The sequence below is a fragment of the Aspergillus costaricaensis genome, assembly GCF_003184835.1.
Source record: "Aspergillus costaricaensis CBS 115574 unplaced genomic scaffold BO79scaffold_13, whole genome shotgun sequence".
Classification (NCBI taxonomy): Eukaryota; Fungi; Ascomycota; class Eurotiomycetes; order Eurotiales; family Aspergillaceae; genus Aspergillus; species Aspergillus costaricensis.
Window position 1 is genome coordinate 298,310 of NW_020291813.1, and position 20,978 is coordinate 319,287.

Below are 20,978 nucleotides of genomic sequence, written 5' to 3' on the forward strand. Positions count from 1 at the left end.
GAACCGACAGGGATAGCTTCGGTGTGGTGCGACTGGCAGCGGTCAGTGTTGTTGGCAGGGCAACCTCCCACGTTCGTCTACCCCAGGCATCCCACCCTTCCGATTTAGGGTGCAGTATCATGCATCGCTATGGTTTCTTTTGCTTCTTTCCTGCAAAAGTCATATTGAGGAATGTCGTTGGATTCGAAAGAATGTGTTTGTACTACTTAGTACCTTCTTTGTTATGCCCATGTGCTCTATTGCTTAGAGTGGTACAAATTGTGTGCTGTAGATTGACTTTGCAGTCGACATGGAATATATAAATTACTAGTGCTCGAGCACCATCATAAAACCATAGCATGTGGGTGCATAGTTTATGTAGACCCATGACTAAGGTTTTCTCAATTTAACCTGTCAAGCCCAAGGGTCTCGATCAACGAAAATAGAGCTCTGTCAGTCTTCGAACTTCTGATTGATGTTGTAGGGCTAGAGTATAACCAGTACTACCATCCCTGATGAGTATGAGATCATAAGCCCAAGGCAGCGACCATCACACAACTACTTACTATAATCTACTACCAATGACTTACAATATTGTTAACACAACCATTATATATTACAATGCGATAACTTTTAAGAGATGAAAGTCTATTTATATATCCTGTATTGCAAGCCCATCTATATTACAACTGGTTCAATAAAATATGCCCAAATAATGGGCTTCAGTGAAAGTTGTTGGAGAGTCGGTTAGGCCGCGGGGAGCTGATTGGCCCAGGCGCGGCAGCCGCAAAGGCCACCGTACACCATCATCCATTCTATCATCCTCCATCGTTCATCGTCGCCTCTCCGACTCCCACAGCTCCTCCCAACTCTTTCAGGATACCTCGCCTGCTCCGGAGTGTGGCATTGACCTGCTCTTTCCCCTCCGTTTGACACCTGTGTTTCTGCGATCCGGTAAATCCTTGGTTGTTAGTATGCCGCCGTCCCTCTAGCCTTCCATTCCCCTTTCCACCTCCCACTTCGAATGTTGACCGACGATCCAGTGAGCCAGTGACGATTTATCCGACCGCGCAACACCCTCGAGATCGCCCTAACAAACCCTCGGGAAACCACTTCACCTTCACCCCGCCCACAGACGATAAATACACACAATCCTCCATGGCAGCACCACAAGGGGGCTACCCTCCCCAGGAAGGGTACGGTCAGCCTGCCGATTATGGGTCTCCCGTGCAACAACCCGCGGGGTTGGCTGCTGGTGCCCCGGCCCAAGGCCAGGCTGGAGGTCGGAAGAAGCGAGTTTATGCCGGCGAAGCCTTTGACTTTGGATCTGGTGCCAATGCTGCTCTGGGAGGTCAGTTGCCCGCCGGTGGCAGCTACGGAGCATACCCGCCGCAACCACAGGCTGCGGGCTACCAGCAACCTATGTATGGAGCAGACCCAACTCAGATGCAGGCTGCGGCCCCAGGATATGCGGCGCCCGCCAGCCCTCAAGTCGCACAGATGACCCAGCAGTTTGGTGCTATGGGCATGACTGATCCGCACCTCCTGCCACCGCAGCCGGTCGCCCAAGCTCCCCAGGCTCAGGCCCCGCGGGCTGTTCCCCTCAACCAGCTCTACCCAACCGATCTCCTTACCCAGCCCTTCAATGTCGCCGAGCTCGATTACCCACCACCCCCCATTGTTCTGCCGCCCGGTGTATGTCTCTGATGTCATCCAAGTTGCGAATTATTGGATTGCTGACTTTCCCGCTAGACCAGCGTTTACCCTTCTCCTTATGCCAACTGCCCTCCGAAATACGTTCGCTCGACCTTGAACGCCGTCCCGACAACAAGTTCGCTACTGAAGAAGTCCAAGCTGCCTTTTGCTCTTGTTATCCAGCCCTACGCAGCTCTCCATGACTCCGAAGACCCCGTTCCCGTTGTCCCAGACCAAGTCATCTCGCGTTGCCGACGCTGCCGATCCTACATCAATCCTTTCGTGACATTCCTCGACCATGGACACCGCTGGCGTTGCAACATGTGCAACCTGACAAACGATGTGCCTCAGGCATTTGATTGGGATACCGCGCTGCAGAAGCCCGCCGACAGGTCGTTGAGGCCTGATCTCAATCACTCGGTGGTCGAATTCGTTGCTCCTCAAGAATACATGGTCCGGCCCCCGCAGCCGCTTGTTTATCTCTTTTTGATTGACGTGAGCTACGCTTCTGTCACGAATGGCCTTTTGGCTACCACTGCCCGCTGCATCAAGGAGAGCCTTGACCGGATCCCGAATGCGGACCGTCGGACACGACTGGGATTCATCGCGGTCGACTCCAGTCTCCATTACTTCAGTATTCCCCGCGATGGCTCAGAGAACTCGGACCCTAGAATGCTGGTCATCAGTGATTTGGATGAGCCTTTCCTTCCCATCCCGGGCGATCTTTTGGTGACTCTGAGCGAGTGCCGTGAGAACATCGAAATCTTCCTCGATAAGCTGCAGGAAATGTTCCAGAACACTCAGAGCAACGCCTGCGCCATGGGATCCGCTCTGCGTGCTGGTTACAAGCTGATCTCCCCCGTGGGAGGCAAGATGACCGTGCTCAGCTCCTCTCTGCCTAACATTGGCCATGGCTCGTTGACCATGAGAGAAGACAAGAAGGTCCTCGGCACTAGCAAAGAGAGCAGTCTGCTGCAGACGGCGAACAGCTTCTACAAGAGCTTCGCTGTCGAGTGCTCCAAGGCGCAGGTCTCTGTTGACATGTTCTTGTTCTCTTCACAGTACCAAGACGTTGCGTCTCTCAGTAACCTGCCCCGCTACACCGGTGGTCAGACTTACTTCTACCCCGGATGGAACGCCGCTCGTGGGGAGGATGCGATCAAGTTCGCTCGTGAATTCTCCGACTACCTTTCTTCGGAGATTGGCTTGGAGGCTGTGCTCCGTGTTCGTGCTACGACCGGTCTGCGCATGAACACCTTCTACGGTAACTTTTTCAACCGCAGTTCCGATCTCTGTGCCTTCCCTGCTTTCCCGCGTGACCAAGCGTATGTTGTTGAAGTGGCGATTGACGAGACCGTCACGAAACCCGTTGTTTGCTTGCAGACAGCGGTTCTGCACACTACATGCAACGGCGAGCGGAGAATCCGGGTGTTGACTCTGGCGCTCCCTACGACGCAGAACCTGGCTGATGTCTACGCTTCGGCCGATCAACAAGCTGTTGCTACTTACTTCAGTCACAAGGCTGTTGAGCGGGCACTGAGCAGCGGGCTGGAGCCTGCCCGCGAGGCTCTGCAGACCAAGGCCGTCGAACTGCTGTCGACCTACCGGAAGGAACTGGCTGGAGGCAGTGTCAGCGGCGGTGGTCTTCAGTTCCCTGCCAACCTGAGAGGCTTGCCAGTGCTCTTCCTTGCCATGATCAAAAACGTAAGTCCTGCCCATAAGTTTGCATGTTCAACCGTATTTGCTAACACCATCTAGCTTGGTCTTCGCAAATCCGCGCAAATACCCACCGACATGCGCTCTGCTGCCCTTTGCTTGCTTTCGACGCTCCCCCTTCCTCTCCTCATGCAGTACATCTACCCTAAGATGTACTCTCTTCACGACATGCCCGACACTGCTGGATTGCCCGATGAGCAGACCGGCGAGATCCTTCTTCCTCCCCCGATCAACCTGTCATCCGAGCGCATTGTTCCCTATGGTCTCTACCTCATCGATGACGGCCAGACGCAGTTCCTGTGGGTTGGACGCGATGCGGTGCCCCAGCTGATCGAAGATGTCTTTGGCTTGCAAGACAAGTCGCAACTCCGCGTGGGCAAGCAGAACCTGCCGGATGTGGACAATGAGTTCAACCAGCGGGTGCGGGCGGTGATCGAGAAGAGCCGGGATCACCGGTCGAAGGGCGTCGGCAGCATTGTGGTGCCACACCTGTATGTGGTGAAGGAGGATGGAGAGCCTGGACTCCGCTTATGGGCGCAGACCATGCTGGTTGAGGACCGTGCTGACCAGAGCGTCAGCCTGGTGCAGTGGATGGGCTCGCTGCGGGAAAAGGTTTGATCACCCCATTTTATTTCCCCCCCCCCATAAGCGCTCTACCTCTGCCGGCATTGGACACCTCGTTTTCACACACTTGGGAGTCAGATCGGGCTGACGAGCTTGAACACGCCTACAGGTTGTTCAGTAATGATAAAGCTTCCTTTTTCGAATTATCCTTGTTCCATTTTCCTTTGTTTTTGGTAAATTATATGGAAGAAATTCCACCATACATTCCCCATGGATTCTGTTGTCTGTTTGGCGATGTTGTAACTTATTCCGGCTGTTGGTTCAATCAATGGGAAGAAACGAAAAAATGGACGGCCAAAACCATTTAGTCCGTGGTTCTCTCTATCTACTAGTAGTGAGTACTGCGGAGTAGTCTAAGTATAATACCTTATACCTTAAACCCCGCGCTTCTCTTCATAGAATATAAAAGCCTCTATACATAGTCAGTAAGTGGTTTCACCACCATCCATCGGCAATGGCCATCTCATTTCCATTCCGAAATATACCCACCCACATGTGCCATCACCACACCGACAGGGCACAGACTTACTTCCCTTCCCTTCCCGTCCATACACAGTAAGTAAGTAGTTGTCTCCACTCCCTCTCCTCCTAGTTAAGTAGTAGATAGATTCTCCTTCCCGTGCTAAAAAAAAAAAAAAAAAATAATAAATAGCAAAAACAAGGTTTCCCCAATCACTGCACATAAAGAACTAAGTTACTACTACTACGGAGTAAGTACTACTTATGAGCCTGTGACAAGACCTGCACCATAAACTTTAGATCACACAGGGCAGGGCTGGACGAATCGGGTGGGGAGATTGGACACTTGCTTGCCGCGGAAAGGGCACGAAGTACGAGCGAGCTGTAGGGGAAAATGTGACGAGAATTTAGTAGACTAGTTTTATGTGATGAGATGAAGTAAAGTAGCGTAGTGTGATTTGATTGATTGATTGATGGGGTATGTACTGCGCCCCTCCCCCCCCCCTCCGTGGTTAAATTTATCTGTGCGGGAAAGAAAACCAGGTAGATAGGTAGGTAGGTAGATAGGTAGGTTAGGTATTTAGTTGGTGTGAAGGAATGTGATTAGCAGACAGGCAGCGTTGGTTGGAGCTGGTGGGGGGGAGAGGACTGAGTGTGAAACTGAGGGATGGGTTGGGTTGCGGTTTTGGCGCCGTGGCGGTAAGTACTGTAGTATCTGACTGTTTAGGTGTGTCTCGTCTGGGCGGAGAAAAAGGCGTTGAAACACTGGTCGAGACGTAGCCTCAGAAGTTAGAGGAGGGGGGGGAGGGGCTCATTCTAGGGTGTGGGTGATTGACGGCCACGTTTAAGATGACAGGATGTAAGGAGGGGACGGGGTTGATCGACTGTGAGGCTGTTGCGAGTGACAGGTCTGTCTGTCTTGTCTCCTACTGTATGGAGTAAGTTGGTGAGTTGTACGGAGTTGCTCATTTTGATTTCTTGCTTGGATGAGAGTAAGTAGTAGTGGTAGTTATAGTTAGTATGGGGTTAGTTTGGGTAGAAGGAGGGGGCCAGAAAGGTATGAGATGGGTCAAAACTAAGGTGAGATGAAGAGACGAGAGACGGGTTTGGGATTGATGGGAAATTTGTGTGAATAGATTATTGAGTTTGGAACTGAATTGTATATGGTGTATAGTTTAATTTATAGTCAATCAAGGTCGATATCTTTCATAAAATAGATGATAGTCTAGATGGTGATGATGGAGATGTTCCTGGTGGAACTTGAAAGTGATAGAAACACTGGATCAGGAACGCGTACCGTACCGTAACCAAATACTTCTGTTTTAACCAGTTGGTCTGTCTCGCTGCCAGTTGCTTCAGGCCATCTTGCCTCCAACTGGATAAGATGGAATTTCCCTTAACTTTCGGCCTCTCCCACTGGTGGCTGTTTGTTGGTGGTCATAGTTACTACTAGTAGTAGGTGGTTTCTCCATTGTTGGTTCAAGTGCTATATTTATCAATTTCAACTTCCCCCCCCTGGCCCTTCAAACTTCCCTAAACTGCAGCTTGTGGCTTATCTGCTATCGAGTGTCGTTCCTTGGGTCGGTGCCTTCTATCGATAACTTGCTCCACGTTTTCCGGGTCTTCTTTGGAGCATCCCGAGATTTGGTAGGCTCTCTCTCGCTCTGTCCCTCTCTCTCTCTCTCACTCCCCCTCATCTGTGTTGCGTCTTCAAAGAAGTGAGAGGCCACGCATTCACTGCGCAAGAACACTTGTTCCCTCTCTCTCTCTATTCATCTATTGTAGCTATTGTTGCCAAGTTCCTTTTTGTTACTCATCTCCCTCATCCTCATTCTTCTTTCATCTCTCTCTCTTCCTCTTCTTCCTCTTCATCCAGCCCCACCCCACTCTGGCCGATCCGCGCCCGGTTTATTAACTTCCAACTACGTACGCTAGTCTCCTCATTGCTTCCTACTACTGCCTTCACTATTGCTCTGTGTCTCTCCATCCCCTCTCCACATCCCCTCGAACTGCTCCTGCTGTCTTTTCTCCCTCCTCCTGCGTTTACTCTCTTCTGTGTTCCCCCCCCCCTCTCCGTTCTGCCCCTGGTGTGTTTCCACTACCTATTCGAGAAAGCTCAAAGAACCCTTTGAAACTGACTCGCGGTTGCATAGCGCAAGCTACGAGGGATTCACCATACAACGGAATTAAAAATAGAACGGAACTGTGAAACGCCAGACGGAGTGTGAAAATAGCTCCTCAACATTGGTAAGTTCATCTCCTTTTCAGCGACTTCTTGCCTCTTGACCTGCGTATTACAAAAGGTTCTCTCCGCTCGTGCTGGATCGGTTCATTGACATCCCTCAGTTCCTTTTTAGGTCATCACATACTGTACATCCACCGCACGTCCTTGCTGAGCGGCTCACCCAGTCTGCCTCACGACCAACCGCTACTGGTTCCCGATTCTACATTGAATCCCTCACATCCCGAACGTACAGGCGCCTCCGAAACTCCTGGCGGCTACTTGCGGGTCCTCCGTGGTTTCGATTGCAGACGCGCTGTACCCCGCTTCCGATCCTTGACAGCTCCCGAACGAACTGTCACTCGTCTACCACTCTCGCCCTAGCATGCGCATTGGCGGTTATTAGCCTCCCAACATAACCAACTTCAATCGAGAGCCCTCCTGTAAGCGCTAGCCTGGTGTCTGTTGCTTGAACATGTGGTGGGTCGCGGTGTTACTCAATAGGCCATCTTGTTGCTGCATGTGACAGGCCTACCTTGTCGCTTCAGAGGGTGCCATGAGATGTGATGAGATAGTATAATGAGAACACGGCCCAACACTACTGAATGCAGCATATACGCTCATTGACTTCGACTGACACTTGATAGTACACAACCGCAAACATGGTGCAGCAAATGCCTCCTCAAGGGGGGTCGCGCAAGATCTCTTTCAACGTTTCCGACCAGTATGAGATCCAGGATGTTATTGGTGAGGGAGCTTACGGTGTCGTTTGGTGAGTTGCTCACATGGAAATGATGGCGGCGTACTAATGAACCGAAGCTCTGCTATTCACAAGCCCTCTGGCCAGAAGGTCGCCATCAAGAAGATCACTCCCTTCGACCACTCGATGTTCTGCTTGCGGACTCTGCGTGAGATGAAGCTGCTGCGCTACTTCAACCACGAGAACATCATCTCCATTCTGGATATCCAGAGGCCTCGGAATTATGAGAGCTTCAACGAGGTGTATCTGATTCAGGTACGCTCATTGCAGAGCCTAGATAAGATGAAACTGACGAATCTAGGAACTGATGGAGACGGATATGCACCGGGTCATTCGTACCCAGGACCTCTCCGATGACCACTGCCAATACTTCATCTACCAGACCTTGCGTGCGCTTAAGGCCATGCACTCCGCCAACGTCCTTCACCGTGATCTCAAGCCCTCCAACCTTCTCCTCAACGCAAACTGCGACCTGAAAGTCTGTGACTTTGGTCTGGCCCGGTCAGCCGCATCGACCGACGACAACTCTGGGTTCATGACGGAATACGTCGCGACGCGTTGGTACCGTGCCCCAGAGATTATGTTGACGTTCAAAGAATACACCAAGGCGATCGATGTCTGGAGTGTCGGCTGTATTCTGGCAGAAATGCTGAGTGGAAAGCCGCTGTTCCCCGGAAAAGACTACCACCACCAACTGACTCTGATTCTTGATGTCCTCGGCACACCAACCATGGAGGACTACTACGGCATCAAGTCTCGTCGGGCCCGGGAGTACATTCGCTCACTGCCCTTCAAGAAGAAGATCCCCTTCCGCGCAATGTTCCCCAAGAGCAACGAGTTGGCGCTTGACCTTCTGGAGAAGCTCCTGGCGTTCAACCCTGCGAAGCGTATCACTGTCGAGGAGGCGTTGCGTCATCCGTACCTGGAGCCCTACCATGACCCCGATGACGAGCCCACGGCGCCCCCGATTCCCGAAGGCTTCTTTGATTTCGACAAGAACAAGGATGCACTCAGCAAGGAGCAATTGAAGCGTGAGTAATACCGCCTACAATGGAGAGTCTTATTACTAACATGCGCAGTCCTGATCTACGAGGAGATTATGCGGTAAAGGCTTCACGAGTCGATGAATGCAATTGATATACCACCCGACACGGAACAAAGGCAGAGCCTGACATGATGGACGGAGTTGGCTTAGCACATACCCATGATGCATAGAGAACAGGCAGCAGCACTCAGCGCGCTGGCCTTGTACGCAGTAATATGTCGAATAGCCCATATGTGAGGGAGTCATGACTGCAGCATCTCGAGATTATTGTTGATGTTGATGTGGAAGCGGCGTGCAGTTTCAGCGATAGTCCAGCTTGAATATACATTACGTTAGCGATTGATATAGAGTGGTATGAAGTTTCTTAAGCTAAGGGTATATACACATCACAGGTATCTTACACCACCAACACCCACCACCCCTAAGTCTCCTAAGAAGAGTTCATCATTTCATTCATAAACCTCTCAATCCCCTCCCCCACCCCCTCAGGACTCGGCCTCTCCGCACAAACATCCGCCTCAAACCCAAACTCCCTCCTCAAATAATCCCTCGTCGTCGGCCCAATCGTCGCAACAAAGAACCTCCTCCTCTCCCCATCCCCATCCACCTTCCCCCAACCACAACCACTACCATCCTCCTTACCCAAATACCCCAACCCCCTCAACATCCCCTCACACCCCGTCGGCGAAAACACCACCGTCCACACCACCCTCCCTCTCCCCTCCCCCCCAGTAGTACTATTATTATTATTATTCCTCATAACTTCCCTCTCCCTCTCAACCACCCCCTTGAAACTCTCCTCAAACCCCTCCATCACCCCCGTCTCATACACAACCACCTCATCAACACCAACAACCTCCCCGGGAGGTAGATCAGGATTCATAAGTGTCCGCGGGATAATATCCCGTCGTTGTTCGCCGACGAGGAAAAGTAGCGGTGGCTTGTATACATCTTCCCCATTGGGATTTGATGACGTCGTGGTGGTGGTATTGGTAGTAGTATAAAGAGAATTATAGTGTTCAAGAATATACTTCGCTAACGCCTCTCCATTCCCTGTATCTGCGCCGTGGATGCTCGCGTGCGGTAGGTATTTGTCAACGATGGTGGTTAGGGAGCGCGATGTTGCGGGTCCGACGGTGTAGATGGGGAGGTTTTGGGAGGAGGTTTTTAATGTAGCTTTAGCTTCGCTGTCTGCTTCTTGTTAGTCTCTGTGTGATTGTTGATTTTGTATGGTGTGGTAGTGGTGGGGTAAATTACCATCGTCAAGTTCAGCAAGGACTCTCCCGAAGCCTTCGACTGCGCGCTGGCTGGTGAAGATCAATCCGCCGTATTTTCGGTCATTATTCTTCTGAGAAGGGAGGAGGGCTCCGGAGGTGAATAGTGCCCGGATGGAGCGTAGTCTCTCGGTGTGGAAGTTGTGTGAGAGGACTGGGATGAAGGTGGGTGTGTAGTTGCTGGTGGGGTGGTGGAAGTAGTCGGAGTAGTTGTCGTGCGGGGTGGATTTGGTTTTGAGGAGGATTATGGGAGGTTTGTTGGTATTTTCTGGGGAGGTCATTGTGTTGATTTGTATTCAATTGGGGTTGTGGTGGTGTGGTTGTGGTGGTGGACGAGGATGAGATTGAGGGTTGTTGTTGTTGTGGTGGTGAAGTGGGATGGACGGATGCGGAGATGCCGCGGCTATTCTTCTACTGAGTAATACAACTACACTGTGACGGAACAAACGAAATTTGGGTCTAGTAGGTTATGTACACTAAAAAAACAGACTACTGGTCGTCCAGAACGTGCAGGTACTTCTTCTCCTCCTGTCTCTCGCGCTCCGTGGCCGGAGGGAGATCGTAGTACGAGGCGCTACGGTAGCCCAGCTGCATATTGTTAGTTTCTGAGAGGATTGATTTAGTTAAGGGTTGCTTACCAGGTAGTGGAAGGTCAGAGTGCTGAGGTCGACAGGCTCAATGTCGAGATCCTTGAACGTCTTGGCGTTGGGGTCGATCACCTGGTCGATGAACTCACGCTCCACCTCGTCGGCGGAGATGGTGGGCCACCAGAGGTACTTGTTCAGGTAGTAAGCCAGAGGCTTGAGGATGGCCTTGGGCACGTTGACGTGACGGCGGTGCTTGACAATTTCGCGGTCGACCAGCTCGGCAATCTCGGCGGTGGAGTAGTTCTTGGGGCCGTACAGCTCGAAGGTCTGACCGACGGTGCTGTCGTCGTGCAGCATGCGCTCCAGAGCAGTACCGACATCAATGGCCTATGCATGTTAGCTCAATCCCAACAAAGTCAACCTCTTAACATACGTGAACGGGCCAGTAGCGCTCCTGCATGTGGTTCGATGTGAGGAGGTTGGTCACACGAGCGAGCTTGTGGAGGAGGTTGTCCTCGAAACCGAACATGGGCGCAGGGCGGACGATGGTGGTCTCGGGGTAGATGTTGCGGACGATCTCCTCACCCCAGGCCTGCGACAATCAGTATGAAAGTAACTATGGCGGATCGATCCACGGACCTTGGTCGCAAAGTACTCGGAAGGAGAGTCCCGGCTGGCGTTGTAGGAAGAGACGTGGATGAAGCGGTCAACGTCGTACTTGGCAACAGCCTCAACGATGCGCTCCGTACCGTCGACGTGGACGTCAGTGTAGGAGAAGTTCCTGCCCAATTATTAGCAGCGCGTCGCTTGTCTCATGCCCATGGATCACTGACTTGGTGGGATATTGACGACCGACAAGGTTGTAGACAACATCGGAATGGCGCACAGCCTCCTCGATGGACTGGGTGTTGCGCAAGTCGTATTCCTAGACCACGATTAGTGGGCCAAGCCAAACCACCCAACTTCTGACGGATCATACAATGAAGTTGACACGGCCAAGGTCACCAGTGACCTTCAAGTGTCTCTTCGTCATCTCCTCACGGTAAGGGACGACAACGGTGCATCCCTGCGTAGCTGGAAGGCGTCAATTCCTGTGCTCCCTCCCAACCAATTGACCAACATACCGAGCTTGTTGACGATGTAACGACCGAGGAAACCAGTAGCACCGAAGACGGTCGCGGTGTGACCTAGAGTAGAGCAATTTTAGCCATCTGGTAGCGTGAGACCGGCGCGGCAGAAGAGGGATATGTACCTCCCAAAGAGGACCTGTAGCAAAGACTAGTTAGCATCGCGGAGCTCCATCACAACGGCAATGCGCCTTACCGGCCACCCTGGACCTTCAGAATCGGCTTTCCAGTTCTAGTGATCGCGACATCCTGAAGATTCCGGCGCTGGATCTGGAATCGGATCTTGGGGGCGGGGACAAATGCCCTGGCGCCCATGGCGGAATTGACGGCCCGGGACGTCTGCATGGTCTCAATTCTGGATATGAAACGGACGAGACCACCGAACTGCGTCCGGATCGGTGTTTCAATGGACAATGGTGAGGAGAGGGGAGAGAGCGTAGCTCGACGTCAGGACTTGTACTGCAGCTGGTCGAAAGTCGTGGTCCCGAATATCCTGGAGTTGGCACGGGACTTGGCGCTAGTCCTTTTTCGGACAGCACCCTCGACCTTTCAATTGTCTGCCAACACTTTCCTACTTGTCCGTCAGACAATTGTGTGATTAATTAAGTATCTAGACGAATGAATCTTTCAGCCATCAAAATCTACATACACATCTAGCTATGGAGGCGTGGTTATGGCCGTCACTGCATTTCACACCGGATCGCGTCTGACTATTCGAAGCCTCTGATTGGTTGCTAGGCGCTCATCATCGTCATGTCGAGATCCAAATGAACCTACCACTAACAACCAAGAACTACAAAGTCAATTGCTGCAGAACCTGTGGACTATGAACATCGCATTGCTGCTGGACGAACGGGACGCTTGTCATATCGCATTTATAAGCTAATCACCGAAGCATAAGCAACCTATTCCTTTGCTATCACGCACGCTGCCCACGAGCAATGAATATGGTCTTCAAATGCTCTTTCCCATCCTTGCGGAATACAACCTGCTCCTTCGAAATATCATATTTGAAGCCCGTCCCAAGTCCTGCTTCTTCGTACAGCTGCTTCATTTGATCCATGGTAAACCCATGGCTTTTGACCGTATGCGCAGCATCGCCAAAGCCATGCTCAACATTGTGACAATGGCCATGGTGGTGATCGTCTGGCACAATGTCGACAATTACGCACACACCACCTTTCTTCAGACGCTCTCCAAAGCGGGCCATGGCTAACTCTGGTCTCTCGAAGTGGTGAAGGGCCATGCTGACAACCACGAGATCAAAGTCAAAGTACTCGGGCCCTGAGAGCTCTGCCGGAGCAGACTCAGCCAAAAGGTCACCCTTGAGTGCGACCATCTTGTCTTCATAGCCCGCTTCTTTGGCATTGTTGTTGTACTCGCTAATCATATTATCCGAAACGTCGAGTCCAACGATCTTCGAGACAAAAGGTGCCAACGTCTATGAAATTAACTCGCGGTTCATGACCATGCTACTTCAATAGCAATGCGAGCGAGACATAGTAACTTACCAAAGAAACAGGCCCAGTCCCACATGCATACTCTAACATCTTGATATCTTTCCCCTTTCCAGCCTCAGTGTCGATCCATGCATCATTGATCCAAGGACGGTGACTGTCCACCAGTCTGCAAATGGATTCCAGGATACTTTTGAAGTCGCTGGTGTAGGACTTGGCCAGCTTGCTGTAAAGTATAAGACAATATCATCAAGCAAAGAAAAGGTGGTGTGCACATACTCAAAGTACTGACGGTTCCTCTCTGTGTGCTCTGCCATGTCTAGGTAGAGATTCGGCTTAAGTATCAGAGTATAGGTATTTATAAATGATTTATATGATCAATTGCTGTTGGGAAAAGATCTTGGGATGACTACGAGTAAGGAGGAAGATGGACGTAGAGAGCCATATTTATAGCTTGCTTGACCATGGCTGAGCAGACTGACCAGAAGCTTACAGTAGGCAAGTTCGGAGACATATCGGATACTTCTTGTAAACCCTCCAATGTCGCCGCCAAGTTGATCCCTAAAGCGTATTAGGCACCTTCAGCTAATACGCTCACAGAAGGACCAGCAATTTCTGCCCAACAAACGAATGAATGAATGGATAAGCTAGTTCTCACCCTATATGAAGCCGGATAAGTTGCGATAACTATACTGCAGTAGACGGTAGATGATGTAGGATGTCATGTGCCTCACCGCCCGAGCTCGACGGCGCTGCATCACGACCAGCTCCGCTTCCACTTCAGATCAGCTTCCCTGCCTCCATCTTCCCCCCATTACGTCCATTCTCCTTCTCCCTCCTTCCGGTCTTTCATCCAATCCATCCTAGATCTCACACCGCATCCCCTATTCCTCCTCCAACATGGAGAACCAACGGATCTCCGATTTTCTCGCCGACCAGCTGCAGCAAGCTCCCGAGCAATGCCAGGCCTATTTCCTGAGCTTCGAAGATTACTGGGAACGCAAACTATGGCATCAGCTTACGGATTCCTTGATTGAATTCTTCCGTCTACCAGAGAGCGCTGCTCAGCGACTACCGATATTCAAGAGTTTCGTCCTCAGCTTCGCCGACAGAATCAATCAGCTCAAGTTCGTCTCGCTGGGGTTGATGGCGTCAACAGAATGCTCAAGTTCGTATCCCAGCTAATCGCTATTTGGATCTTCACAACCCAAAGGCATCGCTAACACTATTGCTATCAGACGACCAAGAACGCCTCACCTTCCTCACATCACTGGCAGACAAAGTCAACAAGCCCGAGTCACAAGATGCTTACATCTACGCCCTCGCGGATGTCGCCAACGTCAAGCAAAGGCTACAAGACCTGAACGGTGCCCAGAAGGACCTGGAGACATGCCAGAAAGTGCTGGACACGTTCGACTCCGTGGAGACCGTGGTGCACGCATCTTTCTATAAGGTCAACGCAGACTACTACCACGTATGTTCCCCCCGCAACCGCCACCTAGACCTCACTAACCCTTCTACCCACATCCACAGGCCAAACAAGAATTCGCCTCCTTCTACAAGAACGCCCTCCTCTACCTCGCCTGCATCAACCTCGAGGATCTCAGCGAAGCCGAGCGCGTCTCCCGCGCATATAACCTCAGCGTGGCCGCGCTCGTCTCCGACACCATCTACAACTTCGGTGAACTCCTCCTGCACCCGATCCTGGACTCCCTCACCGAGACGCCGCACAGCTGGCTGCGCGAGCTCCTGTTCGCCTTCAACCGCGGCGACCTGACCGCCTACGACGTCCTCGCCGGAAACATCTCCAAGAACCAGCTGCTCGAGCAACACCGCATTTTCCTCTACCAGAAGATCTCCCTGTCTGCGCTGACGGAGATGGTCTTCCGTCGGCCCCCGCACGACCGCAACCTGACTTTCTCGTCCATCTCCGCCGAAACGAAGGTCAAGCCCCAGGAGATCGAGCATCTGATCATGAAGGCCTTGTCGCTGGGTCTGCTCAAGGGTGCCATTGATCAGGTGGCTCAGGTCGCCCAGATCAACTGGGTGCAGCCGAAGGTTCTGGATATGAAGCAGATTGAGGGCATGCGGAACCGTCTGAAGGATTGGGATGCTGGTGTTAACCAGCTGGGTCACTGGATCGAGGGCGTTGGAAAGGATGTGTGGGCTGCATAGAGCCCCCATTTTTCTACTTCTTTTATATCGTCTTCTGTTCCTTATGATTAGTCCTGTCTGATGGGTAAAAGACTTACCATGCATGTATGTACGAACAAGTACTAGAACCTCATTATAATTGAGATCTACGAAGCCCTCTCTAGCTCTTTTTACACTCAACATCCACAATAACACCTGATATGATGTAATTTTCAACCTATACATACATAAATGCATGCCTATTATAATACAGAAACAGAAAGAGAAACAACGAACTATTGATCTATCCATCCTTGCCTCCACCTACGTAAGACTTCTTCTACCTATCAGTCACGTTATGATGCCCCTGATCCGACCTCTTAAACCATTAACTCAACTTATTCTCATTCAATCAGGACGAGAACAGAGAGAATCCCACCAATGCACACCCGGCCACCCAAGCAGGCCACCAAACACACCAAACAACGACCTGCGTCCATACGCCCCAGACATCCCACCCGAAAGCGGCTTGCGTCAAGACCGTCTCGACATCAGCGCCGAAGTACCAGCACGCCGCGAGCAGAACGACAGGCGGGGAGAGCACATTCAATAGCGCTAGGGCCAGCGTACTGAGGATGTATCTGAGGGGACGGGAGGTGGATTGCGGGTTGATGCGGTGAATGAAGCTTAGCGGGGCGCAGAGAAGACCGACCATGAAGGAGAGGGAGAAGTTGAGGGTTGCGAGGGTGGAGAGGAAGAGGCCGAGAATGAGGAGGGAGAAGGATTTGATGAGGTGGTATTGTTGTGGCTGAGGGGTTAGGGTGTAGGAGAGGGTGGCGGAGAGGAGGAGGGGGAGGATGAAGTTGGCGAGGATGCTGGTGTAGGTTGCTGTTGGGTAGTACTGCGTTGGTTGTTAGGAAGGAGTTTGGGTTATATTAGGGGAGGGAATACGGACCTGGTGGGGGATGTTGTTGAAGATGTAGAGGGGAATTAGACCGAGGAGGTGGAGACCGACGACGAGGGTAAGTGGGAGGGCCAGTTGACGTTCTATGATGTTGTTACTGGCATCTGCTTTTGCGGGTGGTGCTTGCTTGTCGTCGTGCTTCTCTGTAGTTGTGGTTGTGACTGGTTCTTTAGTCGGCTTCGAGGCTTGCTGCGAGCCAGGGTAGTAGCCTGTCCGGAGCCAGAGAGCGATTGCCATAATGGTGAAGTTACCGGCAATCAACATCGCGCTAGGAAGATATGTGCCGATGCTGACGAAACGGTTGGTCTGCATGAGAAGATAGAAGAAGAAACTCTGGTGCAGATGCTCGAGGAGGTTGTTCAAGCTGCGGCAGAGACTCTCAACCGTGCGACCCAGCGCCATCTCATCCTGCCAGCCTTCGCCCTTCGTCTGGAGAGTGATAGCATCGATATGATACGGCATGAAACTGCTGTGAGGACCCGTGGCATAGCCAAAGCCCTGCTTGACCATTCCTCTCATAATGGTCTGCAACCGCATCTCGTAACTATCATCGTGATCCCACATCTCCTGCAGATTGGTCCCGATGCCCATCTGCCCACCGGTAATGGATATAGCCGTGTTAAACAGATCTAAGTTGGGCAACTGGCCATTGACCCCGTCGTAGAGAATATGCAGAGACTCGAAGCGATGGTCAAACGGGTATTCAATCACAAGACCTCCTTGCAAAGCACCGCTCTTCAATGGAAGGGGCTGCACAAACGCCGGCTGCATATCATGGTATGCGTCAATCCACGCCTGAGTGCCTGCCTTACTGTCCGGCGGAAACAAGAAAATGATATCCTTCGACCACAGCGACCACCCTGTTCTCCATCCAATTAGCAAACCATACCACATCCCATAACGACCGAGGAAGTCACCCACGCTTAAAGTATCTCGCCAGCGTCAGTGCAAGCGTAACACCATTCAGATTCAGCTCATCCTCCACGGTCTTCCAAGCCGCCACAAGCACAATAGCTTCGGTGGCATCTCCTCGCGGCGCCTGAATAATCGCGTAGACATTCTGTCCCTGATGCGTGATCCCCGACGACGTGTATTCGTAGTTCTGCGTGGCAACTTTCAATCCGGTAGCTTTCAAAACCGATTGAATCTTATCTGACACACTAAGCAGCATAATATGTCCAGTCAGCAACGCGATCCCAGTTATTCAAATCGTAAGTGGTGCGGAGCTCCAGCAACATACGCAGGAGTAAAGGCATCATTCCACGCTTCCTGTCCCTCGGCAGTCTGCCCTTCAAGTACCCCCTCTAGCTCCTTCTTGTATCCGCGGAAGATGTGCTGCTCGCTACCGGAGAAATAGGCGTGGACTTGACCCGGCAGGAGCGCGTTCTCGGAGATGTAGGTCTGTCGGGAGTAATCGTTGAGGGGGAGTAGGAGGAGCCAAACAACGCCGGCGACGATGCAGATGAAGGAGAGAATGTGCGGTAAGTGCACGAAGAGGAAGTGAGGGTTACTCCGCACTTTGCGGATCGCAGCTGTTATGAATACATGTCAGCGTGGTCTGGTCTCGTTTGAGGTGTCCTTCGCGACAATCCGGGGTAAGGTGGAGGGTGAGTCGCATGGAGCTGTAGGGAGGGCAAGGCAAAAAGGGGGCAACGAGTTTCGTAGATAGAACGTTAGAGTATAAAACAATTTGAATCTTACATTTCAAGGCCATGAGATCTGAAGCATTAGGGAACCAAATCCCATGGTGATGGTGGTGCTTGATCGGAGCAAGATGTCTACCGCCGCTACGGAGCACTAATCGATCTGCCCGCAAATTTACGTCAACCGCTATAGACCACCTGCACAACTTCCCCTAGATTCAGTATTATTTGCTTTCCCCGCAATATTGCGAGTCACTATTGAATGCCGTATAATGCTAATTAAATATGCACAAGAATGTATCCACTTAGGTATAGCGTTAGTCCTTAGTCATCACGGACCAAGGCGTTGCGATGAGCCGAGGAAGCTCATCGGGGTTCCCCTTTCTCCGCCGGTGGTAGTCGTGGGAAGGACTCCATAACGGCCGTACGTCTTCTGATCCACTGACACGTAGTGTGGCAGTCTTCCGAGGAGATTGAGCTTGCCCTCAATCCATCTCAAAACCTTCTCCGGGGGAACGAAAATCTTGAGGACCCCAAGGCCGACTGTCGAGCGGATTAGCTGCGAACCGAGGTCTACTGGAGAACTACTACTTACGCAAGTATCCAACCAGGATAGCGCATAAATGGCCAAGGAAGCTGGTGTTTGGCACAAGAATCGAGACAAGAGCGCATGCGAACAGGGGCGACGTCCACGTGGGAATCTTGGTCGACCCGAGACTGAAGCCGCATTAGTCGGGAACTGAGACAGAGACTAGTGCTCGAACATACCTAAAGTAGGGGTTTGATTTGAATGTCCGAATGGCCTCGGAGCCAAGGAGAAGGAAGACCCAAATACTGGACACTCATTAGGTACCATCTCACAACTCGGAGATGCTACAGAGCACTCACCTTGAACCCACGACCGCGGTATTCCTATGCAAAACAAACTTCTCAATCAGGATGTAAATGCCTGCAGGTAGCGTAGAGAGAGCTAAACGAGAAGCAAACATCCATTAGCACATTCGTCCAACCATCCTAGATCACGCCAAGGAGCAAACTTACGCCCAATGAACAGCGCAACAGCGGTCAATGTGCCATGCTCGGCCTCAAAGCGCTCCAACAAGGGCGTGAGCGCCAGTATATTCAAGAAGGCATGGAAGAATCCCAAGTGGATGAAAGGGTAGGTGTTAAGACGGTACACTGTCCTAAGAGTCAGAACCTGGCTGTATTTGCAAGCAAGGCCACGTGTGCCCGAAGAGACATACTAGTGCCGAATCCAACCTCCTCTGGTATCACGGAGCCCCATTGTACCACACTCCAGATTGTCTGAAGCTCCAGCAGCCAGAATAAAATAATCGCTAGAAGCACGAGCCGGGTGAAAAGCGGTAGGCGGAGGACGTAAGATCGTACCCTGGACGGGTTGAAGGGTAGCGGCGGAAGGGCAGCGGGAGTGGCCATGGTCGAGTGCGAATGGCCGTAGCAAGGCGATATGTCAAGGCAAGTTTATTACAACGATAGATGAAGGTCGATAGTATCGCAGGCGGAATATGACAATGGAGGCGCCGTGGAAGTCGAGGTGCGATGTACAACACGGGACTGGCGGAGTCTAGGGAGCGATGGAATAGTCACGAGGGCTTGAGAGTGTCTCGTGTGGTCGAGGGAAAGGAGCGGAACCGAGTAGGACAATTCGAGAGATGGTATTTCTGTTGGTTTTGATGAAGGACTTATGAACTTTGAACCATTGGCAATGACTCGTTTTGAAGCCACTGGATGCAATGCACGCAAACTCCGGTATACGCGACGGGAATTGAGCCAAGATGAAACAAGCCAACGGATGGAACTCAAACAGCGCAGAAAAATAGCGGGAAACAATAAGTTAGAATATAAGGCCAGACAGCCCCAGGGAAGAGAGCAGAGGCACTACTTTAGTGCTTTCCGGGGGTGGCTGGATCTGGTTGCTCTTAAATTGAAAGCTGATCTGGTCTCGCCTTTTCTCTTCCCAGCGCGGATCCTCCGGGGTCACGTGAAAGATAACGCTTATCGTTCCTTTATGATTTACAGAGTAACCAACTTCGTCGCCTACTTCTCTCTACAATGATTTCTTTCGCTTTGATAATTACCGAAATTATCATGCCTCATGCCGGTTCATTATCTAACTAATGGTAACATGTACAGAAGATGCCGCTAATTCTACCTCAAACATTTACAGGTACTGCTTGAACCAGTTGACGGCCTGGCAGAAAGCTTGCTCCTTGGACCACTTGAAGTGGGGAACGCTCAAGTCAGCGCGGACAGCGAAGCCGTGGGAGACACCGCTGTACAGGTTGATCTGCCAGGGCTTGCCAGTCTTGATGAGGGTCTCCTCAGACTCGTGACGGAGCTGGGTGGTGAAGATGTTGTCGATTTCTGTTCAAACCAAGTCAGCATGCGCGGCCTCGCACGCGTTGCGATAAAGGATTCCACTTACGAGCAGCAGCAATGGACAGAGGGCCCTGGATGGCACCAAGCTCCTCGTGGGTGACGAAAGAGGGGTGGGCGTTGAAACCAACGTCGACCTGGCCGTCCTTCATGAAGCGGCAGACGTACTGGAAACACGCCTCGTTAGCAAACAATCACATAATACCTTTCGGCGAGTCGATTTCAACTTACCTTGGCACCGAAGCAGTAACCGACAGCGCCGATGCGCTTAACGCCCAAGTCTCCCTTGATGTACTTGATGGTCGACTCGACGATGGGGTCGACGTTGGCGGGCTGGTGGTTGGGGAACCAGGCACCAATGTCAAACTTGCCGGACTCCATGGCGACGGGGTCGATGGCGTCGCCGCTGAAAAGGTCGGGGAGGACACACAGGTATCCATTGTTGGCGAACTCATCGGCGAGGAGCTTGGCGTTGTTGAAGAGACCGAAGATGTCGCTCAGGAAGAGGACAGCCTTCTCGGGGGTCTTGTTGTCCTTGGGGTAGACAATGTAGGTGTCGACTGTTTGGGAAAGACGGTGTTAGAAGAGGGTCATGGTTCTAGAAAGATCTAACCGGATAACATACTGTTGTTGATCTTCTTGACTTCACCGACAGGGGTGCCTTCGTGCTTGAAGCCCTGGGCACAGCAAGCTCCGGGAGGGTTAGAGGCCATGGTGACGGGTGGTTGGGCTTGGTGAATTGAAGGGATGTATAGAAAAAAGGTATATGGGATAGTTCTAATGACAAGGATGTCAAAGGAGGGAATGGCGACTAGATATATCCACAGGGCTTTGCCTCAAATGAGCAGCATCCACTCTGGACCGTCTTCTTTCCCCAAAAATGCCCCTCCCCACTTG

At 51.7% G+C, this 20,978-nt stretch overlaps 8 protein-coding genes across 8 annotated transcripts; 3 read left to right on the top strand and 5 right to left on the bottom strand.

Annotated features, from left to right (window-relative positions):
- Nucleotides 1-818: 818 nt before the first annotated feature.
- On the top strand, nt 819-4,324 carry BO79DRAFT_208753 (COPII subunit SEC24). The gene is made up of 4 exons (XM_025682457.1): nt 819-947; nt 1,023-1,674; nt 1,732-3,378; nt 3,433-4,324. Exons 2-4 carry the CDS (start codon nt 1,138-1,140, stop codon nt 4,006-4,008), a joined length of 2,760 nt encoding a protein of 919 aa, XP_025540338.1. The 5' UTR covers nt 819-947; nt 1,023-1,137; the 3' UTR covers nt 4,009-4,324.
- A 3,032-nt stretch (nt 4,325-7,356) lies between these two features.
- Nucleotides 7,357-8,562, top strand: BO79DRAFT_145806 (mitogen-activated protein kinase; the record flags this gene model as incomplete). Its single annotated transcript, XM_025678432.1, has 4 exons — nt 7,357-7,466; nt 7,514-7,709; nt 7,756-8,485; nt 8,534-8,562. 4 exons carry the CDS (start codon nt 7,357-7,359, stop codon nt 8,560-8,562), a joined length of 1,065 nt encoding a protein of 354 aa, XP_025540339.1.
- A 367-nt stretch (nt 8,563-8,929) lies between these two features.
- On the bottom strand, nt 8,930-10,099 carry BO79DRAFT_287050 (uroporphyrinogen-III synthase HEM4; the record flags this gene model as incomplete). Its single annotated transcript, XM_025688533.1, has 2 exons — nt 9,757-10,099; nt 8,930-9,690 (listed from the first exon to the last, which is right to left on the bottom strand). The coding sequence occupies exons 1-2, from the start codon at nt 10,052-10,054 to the stop codon at nt 8,930-8,932; spliced, it is 1,059 nt and encodes a 352-aa protein (XP_025540340.1). The 5' UTR covers nt 10,055-10,099.
- Nucleotides 10,100-10,209: 110 nt separating this feature from the next.
- BO79DRAFT_171877 (complex I NDUFA9 subunit family protein) lies at nt 10,210-11,934 on the bottom strand. Its single transcript, XM_025679610.1, has 9 exons — nt 11,684-11,934; nt 11,613-11,626; nt 11,485-11,547; nt 11,340-11,434; nt 11,194-11,285; nt 11,000-11,141; nt 10,794-10,952; nt 10,412-10,747; nt 10,210-10,361 (listed from the first exon to the last, which is right to left on the bottom strand). Exons 1-9 carry the CDS (start codon nt 11,830-11,832, stop codon nt 10,263-10,265), a joined length of 1,149 nt encoding a protein of 382 aa, XP_025540341.1. The 5' UTR covers nt 11,833-11,934; the 3' UTR covers nt 10,210-10,262.
- Nucleotides 11,935-12,402: 468 nt separating this feature from the next.
- BO79DRAFT_193624 (class I SAM-dependent DNA methyltransferase) lies at nt 12,403-13,337 on the bottom strand. Its single transcript, XM_025680990.1, has 3 exons — nt 13,224-13,337; nt 12,999-13,170; nt 12,403-12,928 (listed from the first exon to the last, which is right to left on the bottom strand). Exons 1-3 carry the CDS (start codon nt 13,259-13,261, stop codon nt 12,407-12,409), a joined length of 732 nt encoding a protein of 243 aa, XP_025540342.1. The 5' UTR covers nt 13,262-13,337; the 3' UTR covers nt 12,403-12,406.
- Nucleotides 13,338-13,748: 411 nt separating this feature from the next.
- BO79DRAFT_193626 (proteasome regulatory particle lid subunit RPN9) lies at nt 13,749-15,249 on the top strand. Its single transcript, XM_025680991.1, has 3 exons — nt 13,749-14,112; nt 14,183-14,418; nt 14,478-15,249. The coding sequence occupies exons 1-3, from the start codon at nt 13,845-13,847 to the stop codon at nt 15,117-15,119; spliced, it is 1,146 nt and encodes a 381-aa protein (XP_025540343.1). The 5' UTR covers nt 13,749-13,844; the 3' UTR covers nt 15,120-15,249.
- Nucleotides 15,250-15,395: 146 nt separating this feature from the next.
- On the bottom strand, nt 15,396-19,605 carry BO79DRAFT_287054 (GPI-anchor transamidase subunit GAA1). The gene is made up of 10 exons (XM_025688534.1): nt 18,929-19,605; nt 18,726-18,863; nt 18,573-18,654; nt 18,453-18,518; nt 18,280-18,401; nt 18,024-18,227; nt 17,282-17,573; nt 16,963-17,201; nt 16,033-16,901; nt 15,396-15,978 (listed from the first exon to the last, which is right to left on the bottom strand). Exons 1-10 carry the CDS (start codon nt 19,119-19,121, stop codon nt 15,490-15,492), a joined length of 2,694 nt encoding a protein of 897 aa, XP_025540344.1. The 5' UTR covers nt 19,122-19,605; the 3' UTR covers nt 15,396-15,489.
- Nucleotides 19,606-19,800: 195 nt separating this feature from the next.
- BO79DRAFT_244962 (dienelactone hydrolase family protein) lies at nt 19,801-20,887 on the bottom strand. The gene is made up of 4 exons (XM_025685427.1): nt 20,707-20,887; nt 20,313-20,641; nt 20,131-20,248; nt 19,801-20,069 (listed from the first exon to the last, which is right to left on the bottom strand). Exons 1-4 carry the CDS (start codon nt 20,792-20,794, stop codon nt 19,867-19,869), a joined length of 738 nt encoding a protein of 245 aa, XP_025540345.1. The 5' UTR covers nt 20,795-20,887; the 3' UTR covers nt 19,801-19,866.
- Nucleotides 20,888-20,978: the final 91 nt, after the last annotated feature.

Bases quoted from the DNA above. Each gene is read 5' to 3' on its own strand.
- BO79DRAFT_193624 (XM_025680990.1), bottom strand. From the start codon at position 13,261: ATGGCAGAGCACACAGAGAGGAACCGTCAGTACTTTGA. The intron at 13,171-13,223 runs GTATGTGCACAC...TATACTTTACAG, and splicing joins AGGAACCGTCAGTACTTTGA to CAAGCTGGCCAAGTCCTACA. The intron at 12,929-12,998 runs GTAAGTTACTAT...TTAATTTCATAG, and splicing joins GGACTGGGCCTGTTTCTTTG to ACGTTGGCACCTTTTGTCTC.
- BO79DRAFT_171877 (XM_025679610.1), bottom strand. From the start codon at position 11,832: ATGCAGACGTCCCGGGCCGTCAATTCCGCCATGGGCGCCAGGGCATTT. The intron at 11,435-11,484 runs GTATGTTGGTCA...GACGCCTTCCAG, and splicing joins TTACATCGTCAACAAGCTCG to CTACGCAGGGATGCACCGTT. The intron at 10,362-10,411 runs GTAAGCAACCCT...AACAATATGCAG, and splicing joins CTCTGACCTTCCACTACCTG to CTGGGCTACCGTAGCGCCTC.
- BO79DRAFT_193626 (XM_025680991.1), top strand. From the start codon at position 13,845: ATGGAGAACCAACGGATCTCCGATTTTCTCGCCGACCAGCTGCAGCAA. The intron at 14,113-14,182 runs GTTCGTATCCCA...TATTGCTATCAG, and splicing joins GGCGTCAACAGAATGCTCAA to ACGACCAAGAACGCCTCACC. The intron at 14,419-14,477 runs GTATGTTCCCCC...CCACATCCACAG, and splicing joins TCAACGCAGACTACTACCAC to GCCAAACAAGAATTCGCCTC.
- BO79DRAFT_287054 (XM_025688534.1), bottom strand. From the start codon at position 19,121: ATGGCCACTCCCGCTGCCCTTCCGCCGCTACCCTTCAACCCGTCCAGG. The intron at 18,228-18,279 runs GTAAGTAGTAGT...TCCGCTCGACAG, and splicing joins TATCCTGGTTGGATACTTGC to TCGGCCTTGGGGTCCTCAAG. The intron at 17,574-18,023 runs GTCCGTGATGAC...TATTCATAACAG, and splicing joins CGGCTCATCGCAACGCCTTG to CTGCGATCCGCAAAGTGCGG.
- BO79DRAFT_208753 (XM_025682457.1), top strand. From the start codon at position 1,138: ATGGCAGCACCACAAGGGGGCTACCCTCCCCAGGAAGGGTACGGTCAG. The intron at 1,675-1,731 runs GTATGTCTCTGA...CTTTCCCGCTAG, and splicing joins CCATTGTTCTGCCGCCCGGT to ACCAGCGTTTACCCTTCTCC. The intron at 3,379-3,432 runs GTAAGTCCTGCC...AACACCATCTAG, and splicing joins TCCTTGCCATGATCAAAAAC to CTTGGTCTTCGCAAATCCGC.
- BO79DRAFT_244962 (XM_025685427.1), bottom strand. From the start codon at position 20,794: ATGGCCTCTAACCCTCCCGGAGCTTGCTGTGCCCAGGGCTTCAAGCAC. The intron at 20,249-20,312 runs GTAAGTTGAAAT...GCGTGTTTCCAG, and splicing joins GTTACTGCTTCGGTGCCAAG to TACGTCTGCCGCTTCATGAA. The intron at 20,070-20,130 runs GTAAGTGGAATC...TGGTTTGAACAG, and splicing joins TCTGTCCATTGCTGCTGCTC to AAATCGACAACATCTTCACC.